This window comes from Botryllus schlosseri, chromosome 3 (assembly GCF_051294905.1).
Source record: "Botryllus schlosseri isolate E-star chromosome 3, Bs_hap1, whole genome shotgun sequence".
In the NCBI taxonomy this organism is placed as follows: Eukaryota; Metazoa; Chordata; class Ascidiacea; order Stolidobranchia; family Styelidae; genus Botryllus; species Botryllus schlosseri.
The window spans coordinates 24,310,341-24,338,232 of NC_137238.1; the positions used below are offsets into that span (position 1 = coordinate 24,310,341).

The following is a 27,892-nucleotide window of genomic DNA, read 5'->3' on the forward strand; positions in this document are numbered from 1 at the left end:
GTGTATCCAGAGAGATAGCGCACCCATCGCTTATGAAATTCAATAAATCACTATGGCAATCTTAGGTCCCTTCCGTCCTGCATAAACATGTTTTAAGAGTAATCGAATATCTTACGAGCGTTCAGCGTTTCATTCAGAATAATGGTCTTGCTTTCGACAATATCAGGTCTATCATCGTCACAAAAATACCAAATTGTTATGCGTAAATATGAGGTAATGGAAACAACGACGTTGTACTATATATTCGTAAATTTCGCGCTACCTATGACAATGGGATAATTGGGCTACTAAAACTCTCACAATTACAAATACAGGATGCAACTACTAACTGCCTTACTATGAAAAACTTTTTGGTCAAAAGTAGGTGAATCCAAAGAGATAGCGCAGCCGTCGTTTATTGAACTCAATGAATTACTAAGGGAATCTTAGGTTCTTTCCGTAATGCATAAACATGTTTGAAAGTAATTGAATATCTTACGAGCGTTCAGCGTTTCATTCAGAATAAAGGTTTTGTTTTCGACAATATCCAGTCTCTCATCGTCTTAAAAATACCAAATTGTTATGCGTAAATTTGAGTTAATCGAAACAATGGCGTTGTAACTGCATATTCGTAAATGTCGCGCTACATATCACAATGGGATAATTGAGCTACTAAAACTTTAACAATTACAATTACATGATGCAATTCCTAGCTGTCTTACTATGAACAGCTTTTTGGTCAAAAGTAGGTGTATCCAATGAGATAACGCATCCGTCGTTAATGGAATTCAATAAATAACTATGGCAATCTTAGGTCCATTCCGTCGTGCATAAACATGCTTTAAAGTAAGTGAATATCTTACGAGTGTTCAACGTTTCATTCAGAATAATGGTCCTGTTTTCGACAATATCCAGTCTCTCATCGTCTAAAAAATACCAACTTGTTATATGCAAATATGAGGTAATCGAAACAATGGCGTTGTACTAAGTATTCGTAAATTTCGCGCTACATATCACAATGGGATAATTGAGCTACTAAAACTTTAATTACAATTACATGATGCAATTCCTAGCTGCTTTACTGTGAAGAGCTCTTTGGTCAAAAGTAGGTGTATACAAGGAGAAAACGCATCCGTCGTTTATGGATTTCAACAAATCACTATGGCAATCTTAGGTCCCTTCCGTCGTGCATGAACATGTTTTAAAGTAATTGAATATCTTACGAGCGTTCAGCGCTTCATTCAGAGTAATGGTCCTGTTTTTGACAGTATCCAGTCTGTCATCGTCTGAAAAATACCAAATTGTTTTACGCAAATATGAGGTAATCGAAACAATGGCGTTGTACTATGTATTCGTAAATTTCGCGCTACATATCACAATGGTATAATTAAGCTACTAAAAATCTCACAATTACAATTACGTGATACAACTCCTCGCTGCCTTGTTATGAACAACTTTTTGTTCAAAAGTAGGCATATACAAAGAGACAGCGCACCTGTCGTTTATGAAATTAAAAAAATCATCAAGGCAATCGTCCATTCCTTCGCGCATAAACACGTTTTAAAGTAATTGAATATCTTACAAGCTTTCAGCGTTTCATTCAGAGTAATGGTTCTGTCTTCGACAGTATCCAGTCTCTCATCGTCTGAAAAATACCAAATTGGTATACGTAAATATGAGGTAATCGATACAATGGGATTGTACTATATATTCGCAAATTTCGCGCTAAATATGACAATGAGATAATTGGGCTACTAAAACTCTCTCAATTACAATTACAAGATGCAATTCCTAGCTGCCTTACTATGAACAGCTTCTTGGTCAAAAGTCGGTGTATCCAAAGAGATAGCGCACCCGTCGTTTATGGAATTCAATAAATCACTATGGCAATCTTAGGTCCCTTCCGTCCTGGATAAACATGTTTGAAAGTAATTGAACATCTTACGAGCGTTCAGCGTTTCATTCAGAGTAATGGTCTTGTTTTCGACATTATCCAGTATCTCATCGTCTGAAAAATACGAAATTGTTATACGCAGAGTTGGAGTAATTGTATTTTGTAATTGAGCTGAAAGTAAGTATTACATTTTTTCATGTAATTGAAATTGTAATTATAATTGAAGCATTTTCATTTTGTATAATTGCAATTGTAATTATAATTTGATAAAATTTTTGCCTAATTAGAATTTAAATTACAGTACATTGTTATTGATACCTGACAAGCACAACACAAAATAATTGACGCTTTTTCGTTCTACGATCAACAGCTAACCAGTGTTCACCGCGACCCTAATAACTGTTTTCCATCAACATGTTAAAATTTGTAAACGGTGGAATAATTGTTTTTCGCGTTGGGATTGTTGTTGTGGGTGCGGGATATTAGGGTACCTTACACATACCACTTCCTTTCCATCGCTTGCTTTTATGTTATCTTCTCTCGCTTTTCATTCACTGTGTACATGCCTGTTCTTTACATCGTCTAGGTCAGGGGTCACCAACACGCGGCCCGCGGGCCGCATGCGGCCCGCCAGGTCATATTTTGCGGCCCGCGACGTGATTTGAGATTTCGGAATAAAGCTAAGGAAACATTTTGAAATTCTGAAATTGACGTGCAATGGCCCAAACACTTCCAATACCGATATGCCTCGAATTCTGCTTAGGGAAGTGGTTTCAAAACTGAGGGTACGTCCCCCATATGGGAGCGTGAAAGCACCTGAAGAAGCCGTGGAGCTGCGTTCAACTAAAAATTTTTCGCGCTCGGCGCGATTTTCCTCGAATTCATAGTTATAGCTAGTGCTCTGTGTAAAATCCGGAATTCATATTATAGAATTCCCTCGTCAACATTCATAACCTTCCATACCATCAAACTATCCGTTCGGATAGCCAGCATTATGGATGCATTTTGTGATATGGCGATAAGGGGTCGCGAAATTTTTCAGTATCATATAGGGGGCATATCAGTTTGAGAACCACTGGCTTAGGGCTTACCCACAAGATTATGCTTCAAGTGGGGATGGTCTTATAGCTATAGTTACGTATCTCGCTAGTCCCAAAAAGCGTTTCTAGGTATCGTGCACAGCTCGCAGTTTAAAATAAAATGAAATTGATGACAGTGATACTTAATAAAATATTACTTTTTTGTGGTCACTATACCCATTGCCTATGTTAGGTAGAACAGCGTTGTACTGACCTAGAGTTTCAAAACGTGGTTGCCCACTTTATATCGATATGGAATTTATGCGGCCCGCGGCTGCTACGAAATTTGAAAAGTGGCCCGCGACCCATTTTGAGTTGGCGACCCCTGGTCTAGGTCAAGGTTCATCAAACTGGGGTACGCGAGCAGACTCACATAGTACACATTCACAGTGACAATTTCAAGGTTTATGTGTCAAGCGAGATAAAAGCTTGGGCTTGCCAGCTGTAGCGCTTAGGGCTTGAGCCACGATGCCGTTTGACTAATAATTGGGTTGTTTGTTGTGCAAGGCCGTAACTGCCACACCCCAAACCCCCCAATTGGGAGAACCCGGAGCTCGAACAGGGCTCAAAACGAAATCATTATTAAACTGGAATTACAGAGTTTTGTTTTAAATTCATGCCAATTTATGCCGAATTAATGCTGGCAAGTGTATTGATTTTTTGGTACTCTTTGCCCAAGAAAAACTATGCTAGATTTATATAAATTGGCATTCCGGCTTCGGACATTATTGCGCCACGGCGTGCCAAGACATGAAGCTTAGGCAAGCATGGGACTCTGAGAAGTCAATAAAAACTTTATAATAATATATTTCAACATGATAATGACAAGTTATATTCTTGTAATAGTATGTTTTTATTTCATTGATGTCGCGATAGCCCGACCTCGAGGCCGATGCATTTTGAAAGGTTTCAATTGCTTAACATAAAAGGAAGTGAAACGTGACTGACTTAAATTCGGATCACGAGTGTGATTATTTATATATTGTAGAAGCGTGTTTATAGGTAACACGGTTATGATGCTGTCAGCATTGTGTGTCATGGGGTAACGAAATATACAATCAGCAAATCTATGAACAGATCATTGCTCACAGACTCAAATTTATATCCAGTCCGAAGAATCGGGACAACCGACTTTCATCCCTACTTTTGACATTGAAGACAACCAGCTTATAAATTCGAAGAGCTTAATAGTTTAGTAATTTTACGTTGCTCATCAGCCGCGGTGATGAGTTTTTCGTAGCCCATGGTTGATTTCGGATTAGTTCCGTCAGCAGTCAGTCACTGAATATGATGATTACTCTATAGACGCTAATTCAATGTTCGGTGTTTTGCTTCTGTACAAATAGTCCTGGTCGAGAAATACCAGATTATTTCGTTGTGAAGCAGCTAGCATTATTTTCCATACAGTGACCAAGTTAGCTACAAATTAAAACTTGAAAAACCATTCATTAGGCTATGACAATATAACAGTATGTAGTAGGGGAGATGTGGTACCGATGGATCAAGAATTGGAAAATGATCACTGGCCCCAAAATGTTCAGCCGAAAGCAGCAGATCTTTTGCTGGCTCAGCACTTTGATACAAGCTCTACCTATCGCGCACATATACATGTATATCCGTCTTTTCAAAAAATATTTATGGACGTTCAAAATTTGTTGCTCGAACGTACCATCGGTCCCCACCCGGTGGGTCCAATGGCACACGACCCGGGGACCTATGCGACCTATACCCTAAAAAACTCAGATGTGACAACTTTTCTTGCTCAGTATTATAATCTAAGCTACAGCAAGACAGAGAAGAATGTTTGGTCGCAACCGTCAAAAAATACAATCATTATTAACTCAAATATTGTCATAAAATCACGATTCGATTTAGGCTCGAACTTATAAATTTGAGGGTACATACATATTGCCGGAAAATCGACAGTGTGACTTCCAAATACCTCGTTATAGCGATAAAACATCATATGCAATCATTACATCAATATTTTTTGTACGTAGGCATGTTTCATTAGTTTCATGACTAGTATGCTTGTTTATTTTGCTTGATTTGGCTATTGTATCATCGGTCCCCACCCTACGAATTTTATACATGAATCGAAAAAAATTCCACTCAAGGAAGGTACTGAAAAAAATAATAGGTGTTATTATATAGCCTGATACAAGCCCTACACTTCACAATAAAAATGATTGCTGGTTTGTTCGTGCTGAAGGTTACAAGGAAAAATGTATATGTCGATCTAAATTTAGTTTATACCCTCCAAAACAAAAAACATCTGTGAGAGACCCCATAGCTCGCGCACGTCGAATGTTTTTGTATGTGAAGAAAGATTTTGCCAGCATGCAATTGTAGACAGGTTCACGAAGTGTAATCATGAAATGATCATAGAGAATTTTCAAAGTATTTTCGGTCCCAGTGATCCATCGGTACCACATCTCCCCTACTCAAATCTAGAGTTGGACAATTAATTTTAATTGTAATTGGAGCGAATGAAATTGATTACATTTTTGACGTAATTGTAATCGTAATTTGATATTTTTTGTATGGAGTAATTGAAATTGTAATCTAATTGACACAAGCAAGAAAGTAATTGTAATTGTAATTGTAATTGAGCTGAAATAATATAATTGATTCAACTCTGAATCACATAAATACTTTTCAAGCTGTTCTGAAATAAGTAATAAAAAAATGAAACCTTAATGTCGAACCGACCACTTATCAGCTCGTATCATGTCTGATTGAAACTGAATTGAGACTTTCTATACAATGAGGTGTCAAACATACGCCACTGGATATCAACCGGTTAGCGAAGCATACTCATTGGTACCATACTAGCACTTCGACGGCAGTGCGTCGTTTGAACTCGAGTCCCTATTTGGAACAATTAGGCGACATTGACACCGAAGTCAGCGAATCATAAGAATAGAAGAAGAATTGCAAACTCCGTTCACAGTTTTCTGGGGAAATGGACCAGAAATAGTCATTGGCAGCGAAGAAGACGCCAATGCGAAACCGCTATATTCAAGTTACAACCCGAATGGTGATATAATAATAATGAACCAAATACCAACGAACGCGTTTGCAGTTAATTCTCTTGTGTTAGAAAGAACTCATACGCTTGTGCAATGCTTCATCACGACTAAGGCAAAGGGAACAGCCAACGTATATCGTTGTCAGAGCTACTGTTTAGCGGTTTATAACTGCATCCACAGAATTAATATCCGTATTTTTACTGATTATGTTTTTTTGTGTATTAGGGTGTTGCTAGAATAGAGTCGCCGCAGCTGTAATATATTGTAGCCTATAGGCTTGCGGATAAAGCGCTCTAGTAAAAAACAAATTTTGGATTTCGAAGTTACCATGTTGCAATCATTTGATCGGTCCAACCCGCAAGCCATCAAATGGTTTGAATCCGACCGCCGACCTAATTTTATATATTGCCACATGACATCTATTTGATATTACAAATAGGCCTACATAACTTACGTTTTGTGACGGTCGAGTGTAACATTTCGACTTCCGTCTTCACGTTCCTAATGCTGGTATTTTCTACAAACATAAATTCCAACCTTACGTTGACTGACGACAAATGAACAAAATACATACGATTGATAGCGGTTGAGTGCAGCATTTCAACTTTCTTCTCACCTTTCTCCATGGTCGCATTCACTGAAAACATTTATTTCAACATTACATTAACATGACTGAGCCTCTTTTCTATCGACATATATCGATTGAATAACTTAACATGTGCGAATTTATCATTAAATAGCCGCCCGCTGCATCATGATAGCTTTATTAGCTTTACTATCATCATTATTATTGGGTATAATAGCAGTGTTGGGATCAAGTCACTACATTCGAGTCACGAGTCATTTCGAGTCATTGCCCATTTTGACTCGAGTCAAGTCAAGTCAATTGAATTTCCAAGGTGACTCGAGTCAAGTCAAGTCAGTCGATTTTTGGTGGTGACTCGAGTCAAGTCGAGTCAAGTCAAGTCACAATTCAAGTCAAGTTGCCGTTTCGAAGTATGATGCATGATTACGTCATTGCATTTTGCTAGCTGTCTGAGATACAGATTGAATGGTCATTGATTCCGAACCGAATAACGAATATGGAGTTGAATAAACACGCAAGACGGTGCTGCATCGGTCACATATACGTAGAACTGTTAAACGACTGTTAAGTAATTGCATGGCCTCAGTTTATAGTTACGAGCCAAAATAAAGAATGGCGAATAGAGAAAAGAATTGATAAGATGCAATACATAACCCGATTAAAACTTGATATGATACAATTCGAGCCTGCGCCAATGGTTGAGGACTTTATAAACTGTAACCGAGATGGTTAAAGTAAGAACAGAGCACAGAAATTGAGATTTTGCTATTTTATTACTTTACTACGTGTTTGCGACAACGTAAGTTATAAGCTTCGATCACTTCGATTGTGGTCGATTGATTTGTGAGAGATCAATGGAGGCTCAGTGAAAAGCACGATCATTGAATGATTAGTCGCTCTCACGGGTTACACAAGCGTTTCGCGAACAATCCGAACATATGCAAGAAAGCAAGTCACAGTGATTTTTATCGACACCGATTACTTGATGACTTGAAATTGACTCGTGAATTTTGCTCCGAGTCACGAGTCAATCCACATTTCTGAAGCGCCGAGTCGAGTCAAGTCAAGTCATTTTAGCAAAGTGACTCGAGTCAAGTCGAGTCATACGAAAAAGGTGACTCGAGTCTGACTCGAGTCAAGTCATGACTCGAGTCATCCCATCACTGTATAATAGTGATACTTATCGTCGTTGTGAGTCTTTTGTAACATGGAATATGATTTGTTGTCTTTTTTTTTATAAAACCTCTCTTACTAAATATCACGAAGCCTGCGACAGTAGTCGATAACGATGGTCGAGACAATGGTGGAGACCAGGGCTTTGGAGCAGCCGTAAATTTAAACTGCTCCAGCTCCGGCTCCGGAGCTTTCTTCTATTGTACATTACCTCCGGCTCCAGCTCCGGAGCCGCATTATTACCACTGCTCCGGCTCCGGCTCCAGCTCCGGCTCCGGCCCGGAAATTATCGAATGGGCCTGTCTATATCAGGGGTGGCCAACCCGAGAGGGTTTTGCGCAGCCCGCGAGATGGTTTTGTGTAGCCTGCGAGGTAATTTCCTATTATAATATCGAAAATGAATTGCTCGAATTGTGAGCTTGTAATGCCAACCAAAAATTACAAGTCTGGCTGCGACACTTGGGATGTTGATGACTAAAATATTAGTTCCGACGCATTGGCAGATCCAGGGTCCAGTCACATTTTCAGTAAATCGTCCTACATTACAATAAACTAAAATAGTAGTGAAATTTTTCTTCACGCTTCGCGTGTTTAATTGTCACACGATTTCTTGCTTCGTAGCCTACCCCCTACTGAAAATGAAAAAAACGCCTAATTTACCCGATTGAGTCTAACTGTATTCGCAATTACGGGAGAAAGTCTTTTCGCGTTTGCGCTCGCATAAAGATCGTCGACGGTGAATTGTAGGCCCAAAATGATTGTCGCATATTATCGGATACCTTCGATATCGATGTGGCCAGACGCCGAATAGTCGTGTCCTTGCAAACTGAGCTTAGCGGGCGGTATACAGTAGACCCGCAATATACTCAAGTAATAATATTATTGACCTAGTTTATTTATAAACTTTGAAACTTTTACCCGGTTGGCGCGGCTAGTGGACCGCGCACTCGTTTGTCAATTTCATGTGCCCCTTTAGCCGAAAAGTTCGGCCATTCCTGATCTATATAGATTACTAATCTACCCATAGGTTAGTTATCTATAGTACTCTCGAGTCTGTCAGCCGTCAGTAATATCCGATGTAGCAACGAAGACATAAGTGCTGCCATGTCGGCTTGTGACGTCATAATGAATACTTCTCAATTGTCGATAACATCATAGTTGCACTAGAACGCACTTTACTCCATGCCATTGCTGTGAACAGCAATAAAATTCAGGCTTGCTGTTCAATTGTGATAAATCAGCAGATGTGGTTGCTGCATAGGCCCATATAATAGCATCTTATGAAATACGTCGGAGCCGGAGCTACTCCTTAAACAACGGGCTCCAGCTCCGGCTCCGGCTCCGGCTGGATTTTATGTAGAGCTCCGGCTCCGGCTCCAGCTCCAGCTCCGGTGAAAATGCACGGCTCCGAGGCTCCGGCTCCGGGCTCCGGATCCGGCTCCAAAGCCCTGGTGGAGACAATAACTTAATCAATGTGACAAGGATTGGAAAAGTGATTGTGTGCAATTAAACAAGTACAAGTATATACGTAATGCCACAGTTGTGGCACATGGTCGCATCTGCACAAGAAATGGGAAGGAAATGTGTAGCCAATCCGATTGAAGGCGTAAAAGATATGATGAATAATGATAAATGGTGGTTAAATAACTAGTTGATAATTGTGAAGGTAAAGACGAAATATTGCTTTTCTTGGACATAAACTCAAACTGCCAGATTTCAAGGCAACAAATAATTTTAGTTTATCGTATGAAGAGATTGGTGTCTCGATCGTTTCGGTTTTTTAGCACGCCGTGGCTGCACGTGAGTACATATGGGCGCGAGAGGCGCGAAAAGTTTTCGTGATAGTCTGTATAATATTTACTCCTAAATACTCCATATTTAGAGCACAGCAACCTCGTAGTTTTGCATGCCATCGAATATATCAGTGGCGTAATCTCCGATGCAATCAGCCATGCAAAAAAGTGTTTTAAGTAGCGAAACGTCTTACGCGTGTTGAGGGTTTCTTTAATGGTAGTAATATCTCCCTCGACCTCGTGCAGTTTCGAAGTGTCTGGAAAAAACGTATTCAGTCTATATGTAAATACCTTTACGTTGTAAACATAATTAGAGAGTGTACAGCGAGGACATAATTCCTTCGTATTTGGCTCTAGAAAAAATGCAAAAATACTTACGCGAGTTGATCGTTAAATTCATGTATATAGCGTGTCCATTTACTTCGTCTATCGCAGCATATTCTGAACATTAGACAATGTAGTCATGTCGGTAGGTACTATCTTCGCGAATGACAGTTGCCAAATAATTGATTGCTTGATGAATTGATCGTTGAATTCATGTTAGTGACGTGTCTCTTTACTTTGTCGATCACGGCATTATTTGAACAATGGAGAATTTAGTCTCACCAAAATGCTATCATTTCGTTAAAATGCATTGCCACGAATGACCGTTGCCATATCATCCTACATACTAATTTTCATCCTCAGTATGTCAATGATCTTTCACAGTAAACAAAACAACGAATTCTCGAGATTCTACACTAGCCCCTAGCCAATGTCAGAGCTGTTACTCAGTGCGTTTATTAGAGCTAGTTAAAAAAAACTTTTTCAATCGCTACGCTGCTGAATAAATTTTCAGTTATCCTGAAAATCCGTTATCCCCCAAATCTGGGTCCTTTTTCGCCAAATTGAAGAAAAGTTGTAAGAATTGTGAGTGCCACAACAGCAAGTGTTATAATTGACGGGAATGTAAAATGCAGGTTAAAAACAGTGTGTTAAAATTGCGAGTGTTAGAACAATGATCGAAACAACGAGTATAAAATTACGGAAAGTCAAAACAGTCATAGTCATGATAGGGAAACCGTCCAAACCCTGCGGGACTCTTATCAGTCAACATTACGAAACACTTACGAACGGTATCGGTTGCGTTAAGTTGAGCAATAGAGTTCTTTACATCGTTCATATCGTCAGTTTCTAAAAATGCAAGATAGTGATCACATAAATACTTTTCAAGCAGTTCTGAAATGAGTAATAAAAAAATGAAACCGTAATGTCAAACCAACCACACAAAGACTGATCCGTTTTTCACTTATCTGCTCGTATCATGTGTGATTGAAACTGAATTGAGACTTTATACAATGGGGGGGTCAAACATACGCCAATGGATATCAAGCGGCAGCACTTCGACGGCAGTGCGGCGTTTGCACTCGAGTAACTATTCGGAACAATCCATAGAATTAATAGTCGTATTTTTAGTGATTAAGTTTTTTTTTTTGTACAAAGAAGTTGCTAGAATAGAGTAGCTATAGCTGTAATATAATGTATAGGATTGCGAATGATGTTAACATCTTGGAATCATTACACCGGTCCAACCCACAAGCCATCGAATGGTTTGAATCCGGCCAGCGACCTAATGTGAGTCTGACAACCCCTATTCTCTATATTGCCACATGACATTCATATGATGTTACAAGCACATAACTCACGCTCTGTGACGGTCGAGTGCAGAATCTTGACTTCCGTCTTCACGTTCGCAATGGTGTTATTCTCTAGAAACACAGATTTCAACCTTGTGTTAACACGACTAAAGACAAACAAAGAAATTACTTACGATTTTCAATGGCTGAGTGCAGCATCTCAACATTGTTCTTAACCTTCATCGTGGTCGCATCCACTGAAAATATTGATTCCAACATTACACTAACACGACTTAGCAGCTCTTCTATCGACATATATCAATTAAATAATAAACTCAACAATGGTGGATTTTATCAATATATAGCAGCCAGCTGCATAATGATAGCTTTACAATTGCATGATTATTAATATTTGGATATTATAGTGTTACTTATCGTCGTTGTGAGCCTTTTGTAACATGGACTATATGATTTGCTCTCTTTGCTTTAATAAACCCCTTACTAAATATCACGAATCCTGCTACTGCAGTCCATAACAATGGTGGATACGATAAACTAGTGAGATGACAAGGATTTGAAAAGTGAGGCCGTGCAATTAGATGTGTACAAGTATTTACTTATGTAATACCACAGACTGAAAAGAAATATGTCCCCAATTCGATTGAAAGCGTAAAAAGGTATGATGATAAATGGTTGTTAAAAGACCAATTGTCAATTACAAAGTTACTACTAAATATGGCTTTTTTTGGACATAAACTCACACTGCCATAGTTCCATAGGTAGTCAATGCAATCTTAGTTTATCGTATGAAGTGATTGATGTCTCTTGCCGACTTGTTTTCATCGCCGTGGCTGCACGTGTTAACATATGAGCGCGATAGGCGCAACAAGTTACCGTGATAATGTGCATCATAATTACTCATAAATACTGCCATTTGTAACGTGCAGCAACCTCGCTGTTTAAATGGTCTCTTTCGAGGTTGAGATACGGGAGAGATTTTCATGTATATCAGTGATTAATTCCGCAGCAGTGAGTAGGTCAATTCTAATACACCCATCGTACGTACGTCATCACTGAGTGCTTTTAATTTCTTCTTACGCCATTATTGCAAAAGATCAACTGGTGATAAGCGCCCATTTTTTCTTTCAATAAACAACAACAGATCGAGAATGCCACCGAATATATGAGTGACAAAATCTGCGATGCATTCAGTCATTCAGAAAAGTGATTGTAGCGAAACGTCTTACGCGTGTTGAGCGATTTTGAAGTGTTAGCAATAATTTCCTCGACCTCCTGCAGTTTGGAATCGTCTGAAAAAAAAGAGAATTTATAACAAACATCGCGTAAGGCCTACGGGCTCATAGCATTTGGTTCGAGATCGATGTAGACACCCCGAATTCTCCTCTGCGATTGGCAATACGGAAAAATTAATTGTATTACGTTTTGTTTTGTTTTATTGCTTTGTGTGACTACTGAATCTATTGAGAATGTGGTGGAGATTTTCTCACATTGAATTGAGTCCTGCACCAAGCTTTCAACTTTAACATGAATGGGGGTAACAACACTAAGCAGTATCATCCTTTGTGGTGCGATGAAGAAATATTCTGACAGTTGAATTTTTTATCTCTCAATTACAAGTCTATTTAGTTTAATTTTGCCAAAAAGCTTCAAAACATCTTTATTGTACAAAGGGCATCACACTCAAAAGTTGTACCGTAGCATACAGTGCCTTTTCAATTTCGACACGCAGTCCAATGCAGGATAAAATACCTAGTTCAAATAGTTTGTGGACAATAACCCGAGCTATGTCAATATAATTATCAGTTTATTAATATTTTCATCATTTTACGACACCACAAAACTGCGATACAATGAAAACATAGCAAGGTGTCGAGTAGCTAGCTCGACGGGAGTGTTTTAGCAGGAATCGGCAATCCAAAAGTACGCCAAGTTCATTTTGCATGAATTAAAATAACCCACTGCATTCATCGAAACATGGTCGGTGGATATTTTGCAATGAGCGCAACGAAAAACATTGTGATGTGACAGATTTCGTCGAAGGTTAGTTTGCAATGAGCACTCGTGGATATATAGAACTATTGTTCTCCTATATAATCATATCTTCTTAGTGCACCATCTACGCCGATACCATTTTTCTCAAGCGCCCCCACATTTCGCCCTTGAGCCTCTCCGCCCCCGTCAAAATCCAAATCGCCCCTTAAGGACGCTGGAGACAAGGTTAAGACCCACTAACTTAAAAGAAAAGGGTGATCGACAGGAAAAATACTTACGCGAGTTGATCGCTGAATTTATGTACATAACGTGTCCATTTACTTCTTTCATGGCAGCATATTCTGAACAATGACTAATTTATTCTAACATAAACAATTTTGACATGTCGGTAGGGAGAAGTTTCACGAATAACAGTTGAAACATAATTTATAACACATTACCCATCAATACAAATATGTCCTTGTTGGCTCACGATATTTTACAGTGAACTAATAGACTTTAGAGACTTAACATCAGCCTGCGGAAAATGTTCATTAGTGATTTCTCAATGTCTTTATTAAAGCTGGTTAAAAACATTTTTTCGAAAATGAATTTGTTGCAGCTGAATAAAACGGCAGCTTCCCAGAAAAGTTATTGCTGAAATATTCTGGATATAATGCGCTTCATTGAACCAAAGGTATATGAGAATTGCGAGTGCCACAACAGCGTGTGTCATAATAGTTGGTGACCCAACTTGCCGTATATGAAATTGTCTAGTGTCCAACTACGGAGGGTAAAACAACGAGAATGAAAATACCAAGCAATTCAAGATGGAGAGCTTCACAAGGGCAAGAGTTATGATGACGAAGTAATATAAAACTTTGTGGGCTTTTAATCATACATATGACGTCACTGAAAACTTACGAGCGGTGTCTGTTTTATTAAGCTGAGCAATATTGGTCTTCACTTCGTTGATATCGTCAGCTTCTAAAAATTCAAGATTGTCTGAATGAATAGATACTTTGGATGTTAGAAAAAAATGGTTATCAAACTTTTTTATACAGGTCCCTTGATGATGGTCAAAAGATTTCGCACCCCTTATCGGAAAATAAAATAAATATCGAAAAGGGCGGCCCGAATGTTTGCAATCCCAACGTGAAGTTTGATGGAATGGAAGGTTATGACTGATCGGAGATTTATCAAACAGAACATTGGGATAATGTACAGAGCAATAATATTGATTAGCTGGAAGTAAATCGCTCGCAGAACGAAAAATCTTTATTTTAATATTTTATCAAAAATAATAACATTCAATTGTTGCATGTAGCATCAGGCAATCTTGGCGTCTAATCCAGTTTTTCCAAAACTTTTTTGAGCTACCGCTGACTGGACAACGAATTAAGTACCAGCGCCCCCCGACCCCCTCACCGCGCCTAAATGATAAAATGAACGTTGTTTGGCATTTATTATAGCTAGTAATGAGACGGATGAAGCTGGTCTAATGTCATCATACTCATTATATTGGGGCTTGAGCTTTGGTGAGTACAATTTCCTTCTAAAATCTACAGTCTCCACGTTCCGTATTGTCAAGTCGTTTCTGCTATGAATCAGAATCTTTTTCACGGCACTGATAGTACGTTCTATCAAATACAAGCGGGGAAGCGCAATGACGAAAAGTCAACCCGACTCTAGTCAGAGTATTTCTTCTCGATTTAGTGCCCGTCAAGTAGACGCGACATCGTTTATCGTAATCAGAACACCATGTCAGACGCCACAATCGCAGCACTGTGGAAAATCTACGATAAGTTGCAACAGATATCAAAATTACACATGAAAGTTTCTCTTAAAAAGTCATTTTCAAGTGACGTAACATCTTACGCATATGTAAAATTTCTTCATGAATGGTGATATTGCCTTCGACCTCTTCGAGTTTAGAATCGTCTGAAAAACAACGAATTCCGCCTTATATGCGTTTACTATGAAATATTACCATGAATTCTATTTTAGACCTCCAATAAGAATTTCCCACAGGAAAATTATTCATGTATCAATAACATTTCAAATCCATGTTAATTTAATTGGAGATAATGAAGTAAAATTCGAGATGATTTTCAAATACTTGCTTGCACTCCCCTAATTAAAAGTCATGGCTAGCATCTTCCATGAGCCCGAGGTTCAGAGGCTCCGCAATAGTCGAAGTAAAGTATAACTTGACAGCTTCAAGGGTTGCATTACTTCGAAATATATTTCCCCATGCAAACCCATATCTGATATTCAAGTGAAAGATGTTCAAAATACATGACACGCATATCAATGACTTAATGTATGTTTTGTCCAAAACCATGATAGGGCAAAGCAACTTCTGGTCGAAAAATGCTAATTTGGAATGCTGGTATATCTCTGATTGCAATTACAATAGAAACTCACGTTTGCTATCGCCACTTGCTCTGATATTGACTTCATCAGCGAAACTTCTGCGAACTGAAAAAATAATGCCAACTACATTTATCTGATACGAAACTGCTCCAGATAAATTTGAATACAACTCTGTGTAGAGCAAATGTTTTTCTAATTACATGTAGAATGTCAGAGAAGCACCACAAAAATAAGTGAATTCAGGAGTCATTTGAATTGCATTCTAGCAATAACCGATAACATATATAACCGTTTAAATTAATATATACATTTAACCGAACATCTTACGCTCGTTTGCAGCTTCATTCAGATGGGTGATATCTGATTTGACCTCTTTAATTTTTTCATATTCTGAAAATAAATGTATTCAACATACAAGCATTGTTTTCTAGTATACAGCACCGGCAAAAATATATTTTCATGCAGTCAGCAAAAAAAGTTATATTCAAAATCTCGTTCGCAGCTTATTATCCCAGACATATAGACATAGCGTCACCAAAACGCTTATAGTATGTTATAAGCTACTGCCAGGTTACAGTATACTGCAAGGACGATGCCCTGCGTTCCTTCTGGCTGCTTTACAGCTATCTATCGTACGCACCAAAGTCACGTGTGGTGACTACGAGCTCATGCTACGGGACTGGCCATAATCGTGCCTTTTCTGTTTCCCTAGTGAAATGTGTCATAAATATATGTAGTTTCATATATTACTATTAAAAATGTATCCCATCTTAGCCCATGTGATCAGATTCACTGGTAAAGTTGATGGAGGGGGTGTTTTCTAAAATTTAGGGCAAGTTATAAATGATAATGCGTCTTCACTGGATCTATTATTATTAATTACTTTGTTGCATGCCGTTATTTCTTGACCTTTCATCAGGATGTTCGGTTTAGTGGGCAGCACACGATTGCGAGTCTGTATTTCAGTATGGGGCGAATATGTACTGTGGGTGCTGATTGGAAAGGGCGCTACTATATATTGAAATCGAAAAAATGAGGTCACATTGAATCGCGCGCAGAGGGAAGAAAATTTTAAGATCAGGTAGTCGGGAGTCAATTCATAAATTTACATTGCATGTCAAAGGCCACCAAGACATGCGAATAGAATAACGTGCTGCCGCTGCACAGTCGAAAGCGGCCGTACCGCCGCAGTTTGGTCATCCCTGCCCCAGAGTCACTATTCAGAGCCGTTCCATATTGTCCTCTAACCTTGTGATTGTAAGCGATTTCAAATAGTTTGAAATAATCGGAACAATAGTCCTGCAGCCTACTATTCATTCGAAAATTTCGCGATACAGTAACAATGAGATAATTGGACTACTAAAACTCTTAGATTTAAAATTACAGGATATAACTCTGGGATAACCTTACTGAACAACTATTTGACCAAAGTATCGTTGTCCAAATAGACGTGACATTAGCATCGTTTATGGAATTCAAGGAAACACTATGGAAATCTTCAATTCTTTCGTTCTTGCATGAAAAGAGTTGTAAGTAATGGAATATATTACGCGCGTTCAACGTTGCTGTCAGAATGATGGTCTTATTTTCGACAGTATCCAGTTTTGCAACGTCTGAAAAAATAAACGAATTGCTCTACATTAATAACTCCATCATGTCAATATGATTTCACTTTTAGATTGTATCATATGGGTCGTCGGTAGAGAAGCGTAGGCATTAATTACATTATCATGAGTGAAAACAGGTGCTCGTCACGAATAATAATTTTCCTCTCTTATGTATCTTCCATCATGGAGGTAAGACACAAATTGACTTTATTGCCTTGTGGAATACGACATGAAAGTTTCACCAGTATCTCGCTCGATATACAATATTATAGTTCCTCTAACTGTGATTGTTCCTCCCCCTCCCGCCCGTATAATAAAGCAATCTGGGGTTGAGTTGTATCTAAATTATCGATACCGTTAAAGCCCTGGAAAATAACATCTAATGTCGTCTTCCATCCGACTTCTGGTTTCGTTTTTCAAACTATCGTTACCGGAAATAAAAAACCCAATCGGGTAATTGGGTGAATACAGAGAATAAATAGAGATGTAGTCAAACTGCGGTCGAACCAACTTCAATTTCGTCAACATACGGTATATCCGTAACCGAAGTATTGATGGATGATAATCATCGTAATTTAAATCATTCGAATTTTAAAACTCACGATTTTCATCCGTTGTTTCGAGTTTGGTCACTCTGCTGTTGAAAGTATTTTTTTCTAAAGGCAAAATGAACCTATGATGAGCTGTTAATGATACGCTGTGAACTTTTTAACTCAATTTGCTATCTGAGATTATGATATATGAATATTAACGAATAATTTTGTGGTCTTTATCTTCAGTACTGGCGCATAGCATCAAAAATATTAATATTTAGGATACTTTGAATAAACTTGTTACGTTTATTTCCAATTTGACAACTAGTGTCGCTATCGCGAGTAATGAAAATAAGTTGATTCATGTGCAAGTCACTCAGAATGAAAAATGTGCGGTAAAAGTAGAAATTTCGTCACTCGAAGACATGAAGTCCATATCATTTTATTGATACCGGTATACATCGGTCAGTTTGATGGTGGAACAAGATAGGATATGTGATACCGGCTGCTCTTCATTTCACCTCCAGTGATTGCTGTCTTTTTAGGTATTGTCAGTATCACTTTGGTTGCCAAGGCCTGCTGATTAGTATGTGCATGTCCGAGTGTCGAAATTGAGGATTATTCGGAACTGTCTTTATCATCGTTCACAAATTCGGACAATTCTGTATTTAATTTTGATCAAGTACTCATGTTGATCCATTGAATATAAATATATATAATATCGTACGTTCACAAGCCGCGACGACACTTTTTATGAGACTTCTTTTTTTGCGGCATATACGCCGACTCATGATACACATACACACGATCTGTCTATATGCATACCATGAGTGCATGATGTGCATACGCCGCTCGACAAGGAAGTGCAGATATAGCCTTTACGGCTTTCCAAGTCATGCATCACCCCTCCATGCTATCCCAGTAATGTATGAGCGCCAAGCAGGTAAGTCATGGATACTAGTGTTAGCAATCAGGTCTCTGGTCTGTCCCGGCATGGGATCGAACCCACGACCTACCGATCAAGAAGTCGGACGCTTCACCATTACGCTATCTTACGGTGCATTTTGAGCACTGATAAATAATTCAGTAGCACATTGACCACCTTCGTTTTATATCGTTCGTGATCTCATAATTTCAATACCTCCCGACGAGGTCGAAGCCGAAAGCTTGGCAATACTTATCAATTAAGCAGAGAATGGGTTAAGTGAGGTCAAAAACTCTTTCTATACCTTCGAGTCATAACGCGCGCAAACTCTTGATATAAACAATCGTTTGCTGATGATAAAAGTGAACATTGAATCAACGGGATCAATGTGTCAACTTCGAATTCTTTCGTCGGTGAACAAACATATTTTAAGCAATAAGGATCTTACGCTGCCCAAGAGCTGTATCCAGAATAGTGATATTATGCTCAATTCGCTTCAAGTTAGCATCGTCTGGAAAATAGCGAATTCGAAATGTCATGAGAATACTTTCAACATGCTAACACAAAAAACGCCTATGGTCGTATTAAGATAATCTTCATTCATTTTTACCGCCACTTAACCAATGCATCGAACAATAGAATCATATATTCGATATTTCATGACTATACTGTACTAGTACGAATTTATTGTATGTCGATGAAGCACAGCGAAAACTACCTATACGATTCATCATTGGCTGAATGTACAGGGTATGTATTTTGTGAACATTTTTCATGAACTAATAACTAATTTGCACTTTTATAACGTAAAATGAAATATATTGAACTTGCTATATATTTCCCGAAGCAATTTTAATAACTGCGAAAGTAACTCAACGCAAATGGCGCATCTATGATTCAATGAAATTTCCAGAGTCCCCAAATGAATTTATCATCATATTCGATGTTTCTCGTAGCTCTCATGATGATCAAAGTAAGCATCATCAATCGTACAAGTTGGGATAGCAGTATCTACACAATTAGCTACTCAATGCTAGGAATTTATCCTATTTCGTGACTCACGATTTCTGTCACTTCCTTCCAGATCCGCCACTTTATTGTTAAAAGCAATGATTTCTAAATTACAAACGAGGGTATAATCAGCCGTTGTACCCATGCTTGTGACTGTTCAGTCAATGATGTGTAAATCATCAGTGCCACCATTTTTATATTATCTTTTCATCCAGCATTCAGCTTGATCCACTTGAATCGAAACAATAGACCTCAACTATTCATTAGTAAATTTCGCTATACACTGACAATGAGATAATTGGGCTACTAAAACTCTTATAATTACAATTACATGTTATAATTCTGGAATACCCTTACTATGAACAACTGTATGGACAAAAGTAGCTCAGTCCAAATAGACGTGGTGCAAACATCGATTATAGAATTCAATGAATAACTATGGCAATCTTCAATTCATTCGGTCTTGCATGACAATATTTTCAAGTAATGAAATATCTTACGCGCGTTTAGCATTTCATTCAGAATAATGGTCTTATTTTCGACAGTATCCAATTTAGCATCGTCTGAAAAATAACCAATTGTTATACATGAATACTTTCATCATCTCAATGTAATTTCACTTTTCTAATGTATCATATGGGCCTTCGGTAGAGAAGCGTAGGCATCACATTATCATGAATGAAAAATGATGCTCGCCTGGAGGAATAATTTCTCTCTCGTGTGTATCTTGAATTATGGAGGCATGACCATAATTTACTTTATTGCCTTGTGGAATGCGACAGGAATGTTTCACCTATATCTCCCTCGATATAATATTATTGTTACCCTTACTGTGATAGTCCTAACCGTATAATAAAGCAATGTTATGCAATAAGTCAATAAGTGGATCTAAATTATGGAAAACAACCTCTTCAGTCATCTTGCATCCAATTTTTGGTTTCATTTGTCAAACTATCGTTAACAGAAATAAACAATCCAACAGGGTAATTGTGTGAATGAAGAATATTAAAAGAAATATAGTCAACCTGCTATTGAACAAACTGCAATTTCACTAACATACGGTATATCCGTAACCGATGTATTGATGGGGACAGTAATCTTCCTTATTTAAATCAGTCAGATTTTGTGACTCACGATTTTCATCCGTTGTTTCAAGTCTGGTCACTCTGATGCTGAAAGTACTGTTTTCTAAAGGCAAAATTAAACTATGCTGAGCTGTTGATGATACGCTGTAAACCATTGTTTCTTAACCTCGTCGACAGCGTCGTTCCTCAAGGACGATTTGTATTTTGAAGAGGGCTGAAAGGCTCAAGGGGCGATATGGGGACGCTGGGGTCAGAGGGCGGAATGGGGGCACCAACGAAAAATAGCGTTGCAGTAAAGGGTGCAGCGGGGACATATGATTATATAGTACAACAAAAGTTCTATAGGCTATAACCTTGAGCTCTCGTTGCAAATTATCATTCGACATAATCGGACAAATCTCGAAATTTTTTCGTCGCGCTACCCGCGAAAATCATGCCGACGATGTTTGCAACATGTATTTTTGTAGGTAGTGGTTTAATATAATTCATGTAAAATAAATTTCGCGGAATTTTAGATCACCAATTCCCGTTAACATACTCCCGTTACGCTATCTCGGGTTATTTTCCACAAAATGTTTCGAACTAGGTATTTATACCACAGCGAACAGCTTGTCAAAGTCGAAGAAATAGCCACTCTGCCACTTTTGTATTCTAGAGCTACAAAATTAAATCGTCAGAATACTTCTCAATCGTATCATCGAGGATGATACTGTTTCGTGTTGTGACTGGTAACCTCACATGAATGTTACTTCGTTTGGAATACATTCATGTCAAAGTTAATAACTGAGTGGAGTACTAAATTCAATGTGAGCAAAGATATCTACCGCTATCTCAGTTGATTTAGCACATAGTCATAGAAAACAATAAAACAAAACCCAATACAAATAACGTATTGCCAGTGGCAGAGGTATCCCCATATTCCCAGTCGCAGAGGTGAATACTGGCTGTGTACACTGGGCTCGAATCATATGGTATGAGCCAGTATCTTATGGTTGTTATAACAACCTTGGTTTGATTCCGAATAGCTCACATACAATTATGATGGTATTATTTAGTCGAGTGGTACTCGGGCGCGATTCAGGCTTTCCATTACTAAAGACCCAATCCAAAAAGACCGAGTGAACTTCGAACCCTTACCCCGTGCTTTTACTACCGTCCCTCAAAATATGAGGGGCAGTGGTGGACCAGACCTAGGCAATTTTATCCGATGATTTTCAGAAACGAGGATATTCCCGCAAAAATACTTCTGTCACGCACAAGATATAGTCGAGAACAACCACCAATTCCCGTCTGGGTCGTAACAAATTAGCTCGCGATTAGAAATCTCTCCGTGCTGTATACACCGTGCAGTATACGGTTCCAAAATAACTTCTTTCCCGGATTCCGGGGAATCACTTATTAAATTGTTAGGTTAACGAAAAAATGCTGAAAACCATGTTTGGCTCAATACCAAGCAGGAGAAGCAGCGGCAGAGCCAATAGAAATTTTTATATTTAATAAAAACAATTCAAATTTTTTTTCCAAATTTTATTGTCTAACATATGAAATTATTCAGTTGTCTGCGAAAACTCTGCATAACAAATTTGAAGCGTTTCAAACCCGTAGAAGCGAAGTTATTTGAGTCTTCCATCAATAATTCTGGGATTACCCACCATCAATCCAAATAACTTCGCTTCTACCGGCTGGAAGTGAGCAGAAATTGTTATACATCGTTATTTTAGGCCAGTGGTTCCCAACCTTTTTGTCTTCATTCCCCACTTCAGATTAATTCCGAGCCTTCATTCCCCACCAAAACAGTAACAGCACTTTGTCAGCCCCGCCATAAAAACGTTGGTCTTGGGCCCCAAGAACCCCCTCAGCCCCGCTGAGCCTGTAGGCTTTTTCCCTGCAACTTATCAGTTACATTGGGTCCACTGTTTAATGCGTCGCGCGTCGCGTTATTTCGACTTAACGCGCGAAGCACGATAAATTTATATAATTCGTGTTTGAATCGGCCGGCCATTATGATTGGGAATGGCATATATTTTGCTATCAATTTTTTTATCCCCTCTCTGCTCACGTAATCATATTTGCCGCTAAAGTTGAATGAGTTGTGTTGGAAGCAGTGTTGGGATGACTCGAGTCAGACTCGAGTCACCTTTTTGTATGACTTGACTTGACTCGAGTAACTTTGTTAAAATGACTTGACTTGAATTGACTCGGCGTATCAAAAATGTGGATTGACTCGTGACTCGAAGCAAAATTCACGAGTCAATTTCAAGTCATCAAGCAATCGATGTCGATAAAAATCACTGTATCTTGCAATCGGATTGTTCGCGAAACGCTGGTGTAACCCGTGAGAGCGATCAATCATTCAATGATCGTGCGTTTTACTGAGCCTCTATTGTTCTCCCACAAATAAATTGACCGCTTACGAAGTGATCGAAGCTTACAGCTTACGCTGTCGTAAACTAGTATAGTAAATTATTTTAAGAGAAAAATGTCTATAACTGTTCTCTGTACCGCAACCAAACCTCTTAATTGAAATTAAATTCGAAGATAGTTTATATAGTCCTCGACCATTGGCGCAGGCTCGAATTGTATCATATCCATTTGTAAATGAATAATGTATTGTATCTTATCATCATCATCATCATCATTGGTTTATTAGCAATTTTATCAGTTCAATACACCACAAAAATGCGATACAATGAAAAGACAGGAAGATGTCGAAGCGACACCCACCTTGGCCTAGGCGATGTAAAGAGGAGGCATGCACACTGAATGAAAGTAAAGAAGATAGTATGGAAGAAGAATGCGACAAGAAATAGGGCGGCATGTCATGGGAAGCGAAATCGATAGGTCAGTCGAGGTCCGGTATCAATTCGTTTCTTTACTCTCTATATTGGCTGGTAACTACAAACTGAGGCTATGCCATTATAAATGCGTAGTTTAGCATTTCTACGTATATGTAAGCGATACAGCGCCGTCTTACGTGTATATTTGACTTCATATTAGTTCATCGGTTCAAAATCAATAACCAGTTAATCAGTATTTCAGACAGCTAGCAAAATGCAATGGCGTAGGCATTCGAAAAGGCAACTTGACTTGAAATGTGACTTGACTCGTGATTTGACTTGACTTGACTCGACTTGACTCGAGTCACCTCCAAAAATCGAGTGACTTGACTTGACTCGAGTCACCTTCGAAAATCGATTGACTTGACTTGACTCGAGTCAAAATGTGCAATGACTCGAAATGACTCGTCACTCGAAGGTAGTGACTTGATCCCAACACTGGTTGGAAGAGGTAGGACCCCTAAATGAGAATTGAACATCTTCCGGAGGACCCGTTGGTATATTGACTTCGTTACATTATGCTATATCGTGACGTCATATCTGCTATATCAAAAGATATGGAAATCGCCAAAACTGAAAGGCACACACGATTTCAAATTGGTATTGCTTTACTGGCAAATACTTTTTCCCTGCAAGATGGCATATGTCCTGTGGGGTTCAGATCGCCAGAACAGGAATATTCGGCGCCAGCCATTTAGCCAATTAAACATATATCCATGTTACATGGCCTATAACTTCATATGCCTTGGTGCGTCGTGGCGCAGTAATGGCCGACGCCAAAGTATATATTTCTATAAATTCTACATATTCTCGTGGGGAAAGGGTATCCAATAATCAGATATTCGGGAATATTAAATCACGGGATTTGGGGTGCGGCAGTTACGGTCCTGTTCCCCACTACCCAGCACTTTGTCATCAAAGAGCAGCTATATGCTGGTATGACTACACAAGACACACAACCACACCGGTACACAAGACAATCGCCTATAACTGCATCATAAAACGTAATGTGAACCGATACCAGTAACGCTCAAAATTTCGCGAAAGCGTTATCTCACGTCAAACTAGTCGTGCTGGATGCGTTGTGACGCCATCATTGGCCATCCAGAGTTTAAAATGAGGTTATGTGAACAACACGCAATATAATTTTCGACACATACATTCCAGAGCATTTAACTGGTAACGGTAATTGCGCATGTGTCTCCGTGAATATGTAGACTGTCCTCTATATAATTTTGAACAAATTCGTCTATTCCACACCAGAAATCATTGAATTCCCCACCAGTGGGGAATTCCCCACCGTTTGGGAACCACTGTTCTAGGCCAATTAACAATTTATTAGGGTTGACAGCAAAATTTAGGAAACAATCTCTAATTAATATCTAAATGTGTGACTTAATATGTTTATAGGTAGATATCTTACGCGAATGGATCATTTCATTCAGGTCGTTGATGTTGGATTTAACCTCTTCCCATCTTTGATTATCTGAAAATTCAACAATTCGACTTACTGCGTGAAGAAAATCAATGCATAAGTTTAGCTTCTAAGTGTATGCCAAGGGTAATTGGACGAGGGAAGGACGATGTTTGTCGCGTGGGACCACTTTACTTTCGTCTAGCTCAAAATTTGGATAAATATCCGACACCTACTCGAATGCATAGTAAAAATATGGAATGAACGTTGCACCTATCATTCCCAGGATATTACATTTTAATGTATGCCACTGCGATAGTCTTACCAGTGTATTGAAGGGGACTGACTGAATCTATGTTCCGGAGTATCGATTTCGCCAAAGCTCTAAAAACTTACGTGTTTCATCGACTTCCTTCCTGATCCTGGTTTCATTCGTCAATTGCTGGTTAACTAGAACAGGAATGCGATATGTTAATTTGATGAATAAAGTAAAAGGAAATCTGAGCTTATATAAATTTTTGAAACAACGGTAATTGCACTGCCATGGTGCCGTGCAAGTGACTGTACAAAACGCAAAAGACGCATGTATGATACAAAAAACTCTCGTTCAATAACACTGGTCTACAAATTTCGAAAAAAATTGCGTCGAAAATTTTATTGGTTTATTCAGGCTAATTTAAAGTTGCTGAGACGGATTCTGTGATCAGAAATTCTTTATCATGTCAGATTTTTTCCGTATGAATTTTTCTCATTTTTATAAATTATTCAAATTTCGGCTTTCGTTAGTGAAATCACGGTTAGCACACAACAACGATAGTTCAAATATTGTTATTCAAATCATCAATCCTAAACCTGGGTTGTTGTAGTACCGAATGAGTGAGTTTTTGGTGAACTTGAATCCGGTGATTCTCTCTTTTCTTTCATTCGGAAGCTCATATGTGGATGCAACTATTATTAGTCGGTAGTAGTTATTATCTTTATATACTAGCTCCCCAGTTTTAGGAAGCACTGCCCTAAGCCGTTTTATAAGCGTCTCGGTCTTGGCAGTGTTTGGGCCATTGCAAGTCAAAACAGTATGCTCATTCATATCAGCTGATTCTCCCTCGATGGAATGTTATTGCTCTGTGTATAGTCCGGACTTCATCTTAAAGAATTCTCTTATCAACTGTCATCCCCGTCCATGTCACCAAACGAGACGTTGGGATTGCTAGCATTCTGGTTGCATTTTGTGATATGACGATTTCGGAGTATCATAAATGGGGGCGTGTCTAAAAAAGTTTGCGAACCACTATGGCTTCGTGTTTCGACACAAGATCAAGCTTTACGTTTAGATGTTCTTTCGGCTAGTCACGTATCTCGCTAGTCCCAATATCGATTCCCTAGTCGCTGAAAATCGTTTCCAGGTATCGTGCACAGCTCACAGTTCAAAATAAAATAAAATTGATGATAATTATCTTTTGTTGTATTTGTAATCCGTCAGTAAAATATTATTTCGTTTGTGGTCAATATGCTCATTGCCTCATGTTAGCTAGCTCACCGTCGTACTGACGTAGAGTTTTAGAACGTTGTTGCCTATTTTTCATCGATATCGAATTCATGCGGCCCGCCGCCTATTCGAAATTTGAAAAGTGGCCCGCGACCCGTTTTCAGTTGGCGACCCTTACACTATAGGCTATCTCGCCAATGGGGAGTATTTTACTGGGAGAGTACTTTGCCTCATCAAATATTGTTATTTCCGGATACGCCTTTGTGGACGACTATCAATCACGAAGACATACGACTAAGTTAATGTACTGGGAAATATTTTGGTTAGGAAATATCTTACACGTGCTGAGCGTTTTTTTCAGAGTGTCGATGCTTCCCGCGATCCCATTCAGTTTATCAATATCTGTAAAATAACGAATTAAATCGTAATGATGAATACCTTGAACATTACAATATAAACTCATCAATGTAGATGTTTTTGTCGCTCTGGAAACTTACGTTTTCTAGCGCTATCCCCCCTGATTTTGGCTTCACTTGTGAAATTATCGTTAACTGGAAAGGAAATTCGAATTGGTAATTAGATAAAAGAGTAAGAAAATATAACGATATTTGATTATTTTTCTCCACGCTAGTGCTACTTCCCTATCATTAGGTTTGATAGTGATGATGCACAGCGAGCACGGTACTTGAATGCACCGAACTCGCAATGTTCGTCACTACGGATGACTCCTATGAGAAGCATATGTATAGTTTCCTCAACGCTATCCACCACGCCGTTTCGTATATTTGATCTTGTGATTAAATTTACATTATGGTACATTTAAGCATACTAAAAATGTCGTGTGATAAATAGAGCCGGCCATATCGATTGTATCACTCAAAATTAGAGCTGTTTTTGTTGATGTTGGTCAGGAATGGTGCTTTAGCCTACTGGCATGACTGCTTCCACTTGCATGCTAATGTGTTCCCATGCTCATTTGTCACCATGCTCATATGTCAATATGCTTAAGTGTCCTCATGCTTACGTGTCACCATGCCAATATGTAACCAACTATGCTTATATCTCAACATGCTTAAGTGTCCCAATGTTGATGTGTCCTCAACTCCTCATGGTTACGTGTCACCACGTCAATATGTAACCAACCATGCTCATATGTCAACAATGCCGTGGCTATGCCGTAGTGTCACATGCTCAATTGTCGTTTTGCATTGGGTCGCACGCTCAAATGTTGGGCAAGCGTTTTTATTGCCTAGTCTGCTAATAACATTCCATATAACTAGATGCTTAGGGCCCATGCGTTTGCAGCAATTTTTGCCTGGCTTCTCAGTACAACTCAAATAATGTTGTAGCAATGAGGATTGAATTCTCCCTGCCAGTCGGCGAAGCAAACAGTCGCCATTGCCAGCAACGGAACATTGTGTCTCAACAATCGTACCACAAAATATGACGTCACCAGCACGTCGAATACGAATAC

General features: G+C 38.8%; 2 protein-coding genes across 2 annotated transcripts in view; one reads left to right on the top strand and one right to left on the bottom strand.

Moving 5' to 3' along the window:
* LOC145436173 (uncharacterized) overlaps nucleotides 1-27,892 on the top strand; it is a 297,258-nt gene that overhangs the window by 221,729 nt on the left and 47,637 nt on the right. The window lies entirely within an intron of this gene.
* LOC145436526 (uncharacterized) overlaps nucleotides 1-27,892 on the bottom strand; it is a 67,515-nt gene that overhangs the window by 18,766 nt on the left and 20,857 nt on the right. Inside the window, exons 17-44 of the mRNA XM_080313889.1 lie at nucleotides 26,916-26,969; nucleotides 26,758-26,820; nucleotides 25,329-25,382; nucleotides 24,942-25,004; nucleotides 20,731-20,784; nucleotides 20,097-20,159; nucleotides 19,648-19,701; nucleotides 19,034-19,096; nucleotides 17,730-17,783; nucleotides 17,071-17,133; nucleotides 15,848-15,910; nucleotides 15,572-15,625; nucleotides 15,023-15,085; nucleotides 14,069-14,131; nucleotides 13,444-13,506; nucleotides 12,400-12,462; nucleotides 11,347-11,409; nucleotides 11,222-11,284; nucleotides 10,647-10,709; nucleotides 9,915-9,977; nucleotides 9,731-9,793; nucleotides 6,559-6,621; nucleotides 6,439-6,501; nucleotides 1,925-1,987; nucleotides 1,562-1,624; nucleotides 1,203-1,265; nucleotides 843-905; nucleotides 479-541 (exon numbers count right to left, since the gene is read on the bottom strand). Of these exons, the coding sequence (XP_080170015.1) occupies nucleotides 479-541; nucleotides 843-905; nucleotides 1,203-1,265; nucleotides 1,562-1,624; nucleotides 1,925-1,987; nucleotides 6,439-6,501; nucleotides 6,559-6,621; nucleotides 9,731-9,793; nucleotides 9,915-9,977; nucleotides 10,647-10,709; nucleotides 11,222-11,284; nucleotides 11,347-11,409; nucleotides 12,400-12,462; nucleotides 13,444-13,506; nucleotides 14,069-14,131; nucleotides 15,023-15,085; nucleotides 15,572-15,625; nucleotides 15,848-15,910; nucleotides 17,071-17,133; nucleotides 17,730-17,783; nucleotides 19,034-19,096; nucleotides 19,648-19,701; nucleotides 20,097-20,159; nucleotides 20,731-20,784; nucleotides 24,942-25,004; nucleotides 25,329-25,382; nucleotides 26,758-26,820; nucleotides 26,916-26,969 (1,710 nt within the window). The remainder of the gene's footprint in view (nucleotides 1-478; nucleotides 542-842; nucleotides 906-1,202; nucleotides 1,266-1,561; nucleotides 1,625-1,924; nucleotides 1,988-6,438; nucleotides 6,502-6,558; nucleotides 6,622-9,730; nucleotides 9,794-9,914; nucleotides 9,978-10,646; nucleotides 10,710-11,221; nucleotides 11,285-11,346; nucleotides 11,410-12,399; nucleotides 12,463-13,443; nucleotides 13,507-14,068; nucleotides 14,132-15,022; nucleotides 15,086-15,571; nucleotides 15,626-15,847; nucleotides 15,911-17,070; nucleotides 17,134-17,729; nucleotides 17,784-19,033; nucleotides 19,097-19,647; nucleotides 19,702-20,096; nucleotides 20,160-20,730; nucleotides 20,785-24,941; nucleotides 25,005-25,328; nucleotides 25,383-26,757; nucleotides 26,821-26,915; nucleotides 26,970-27,892) is intronic.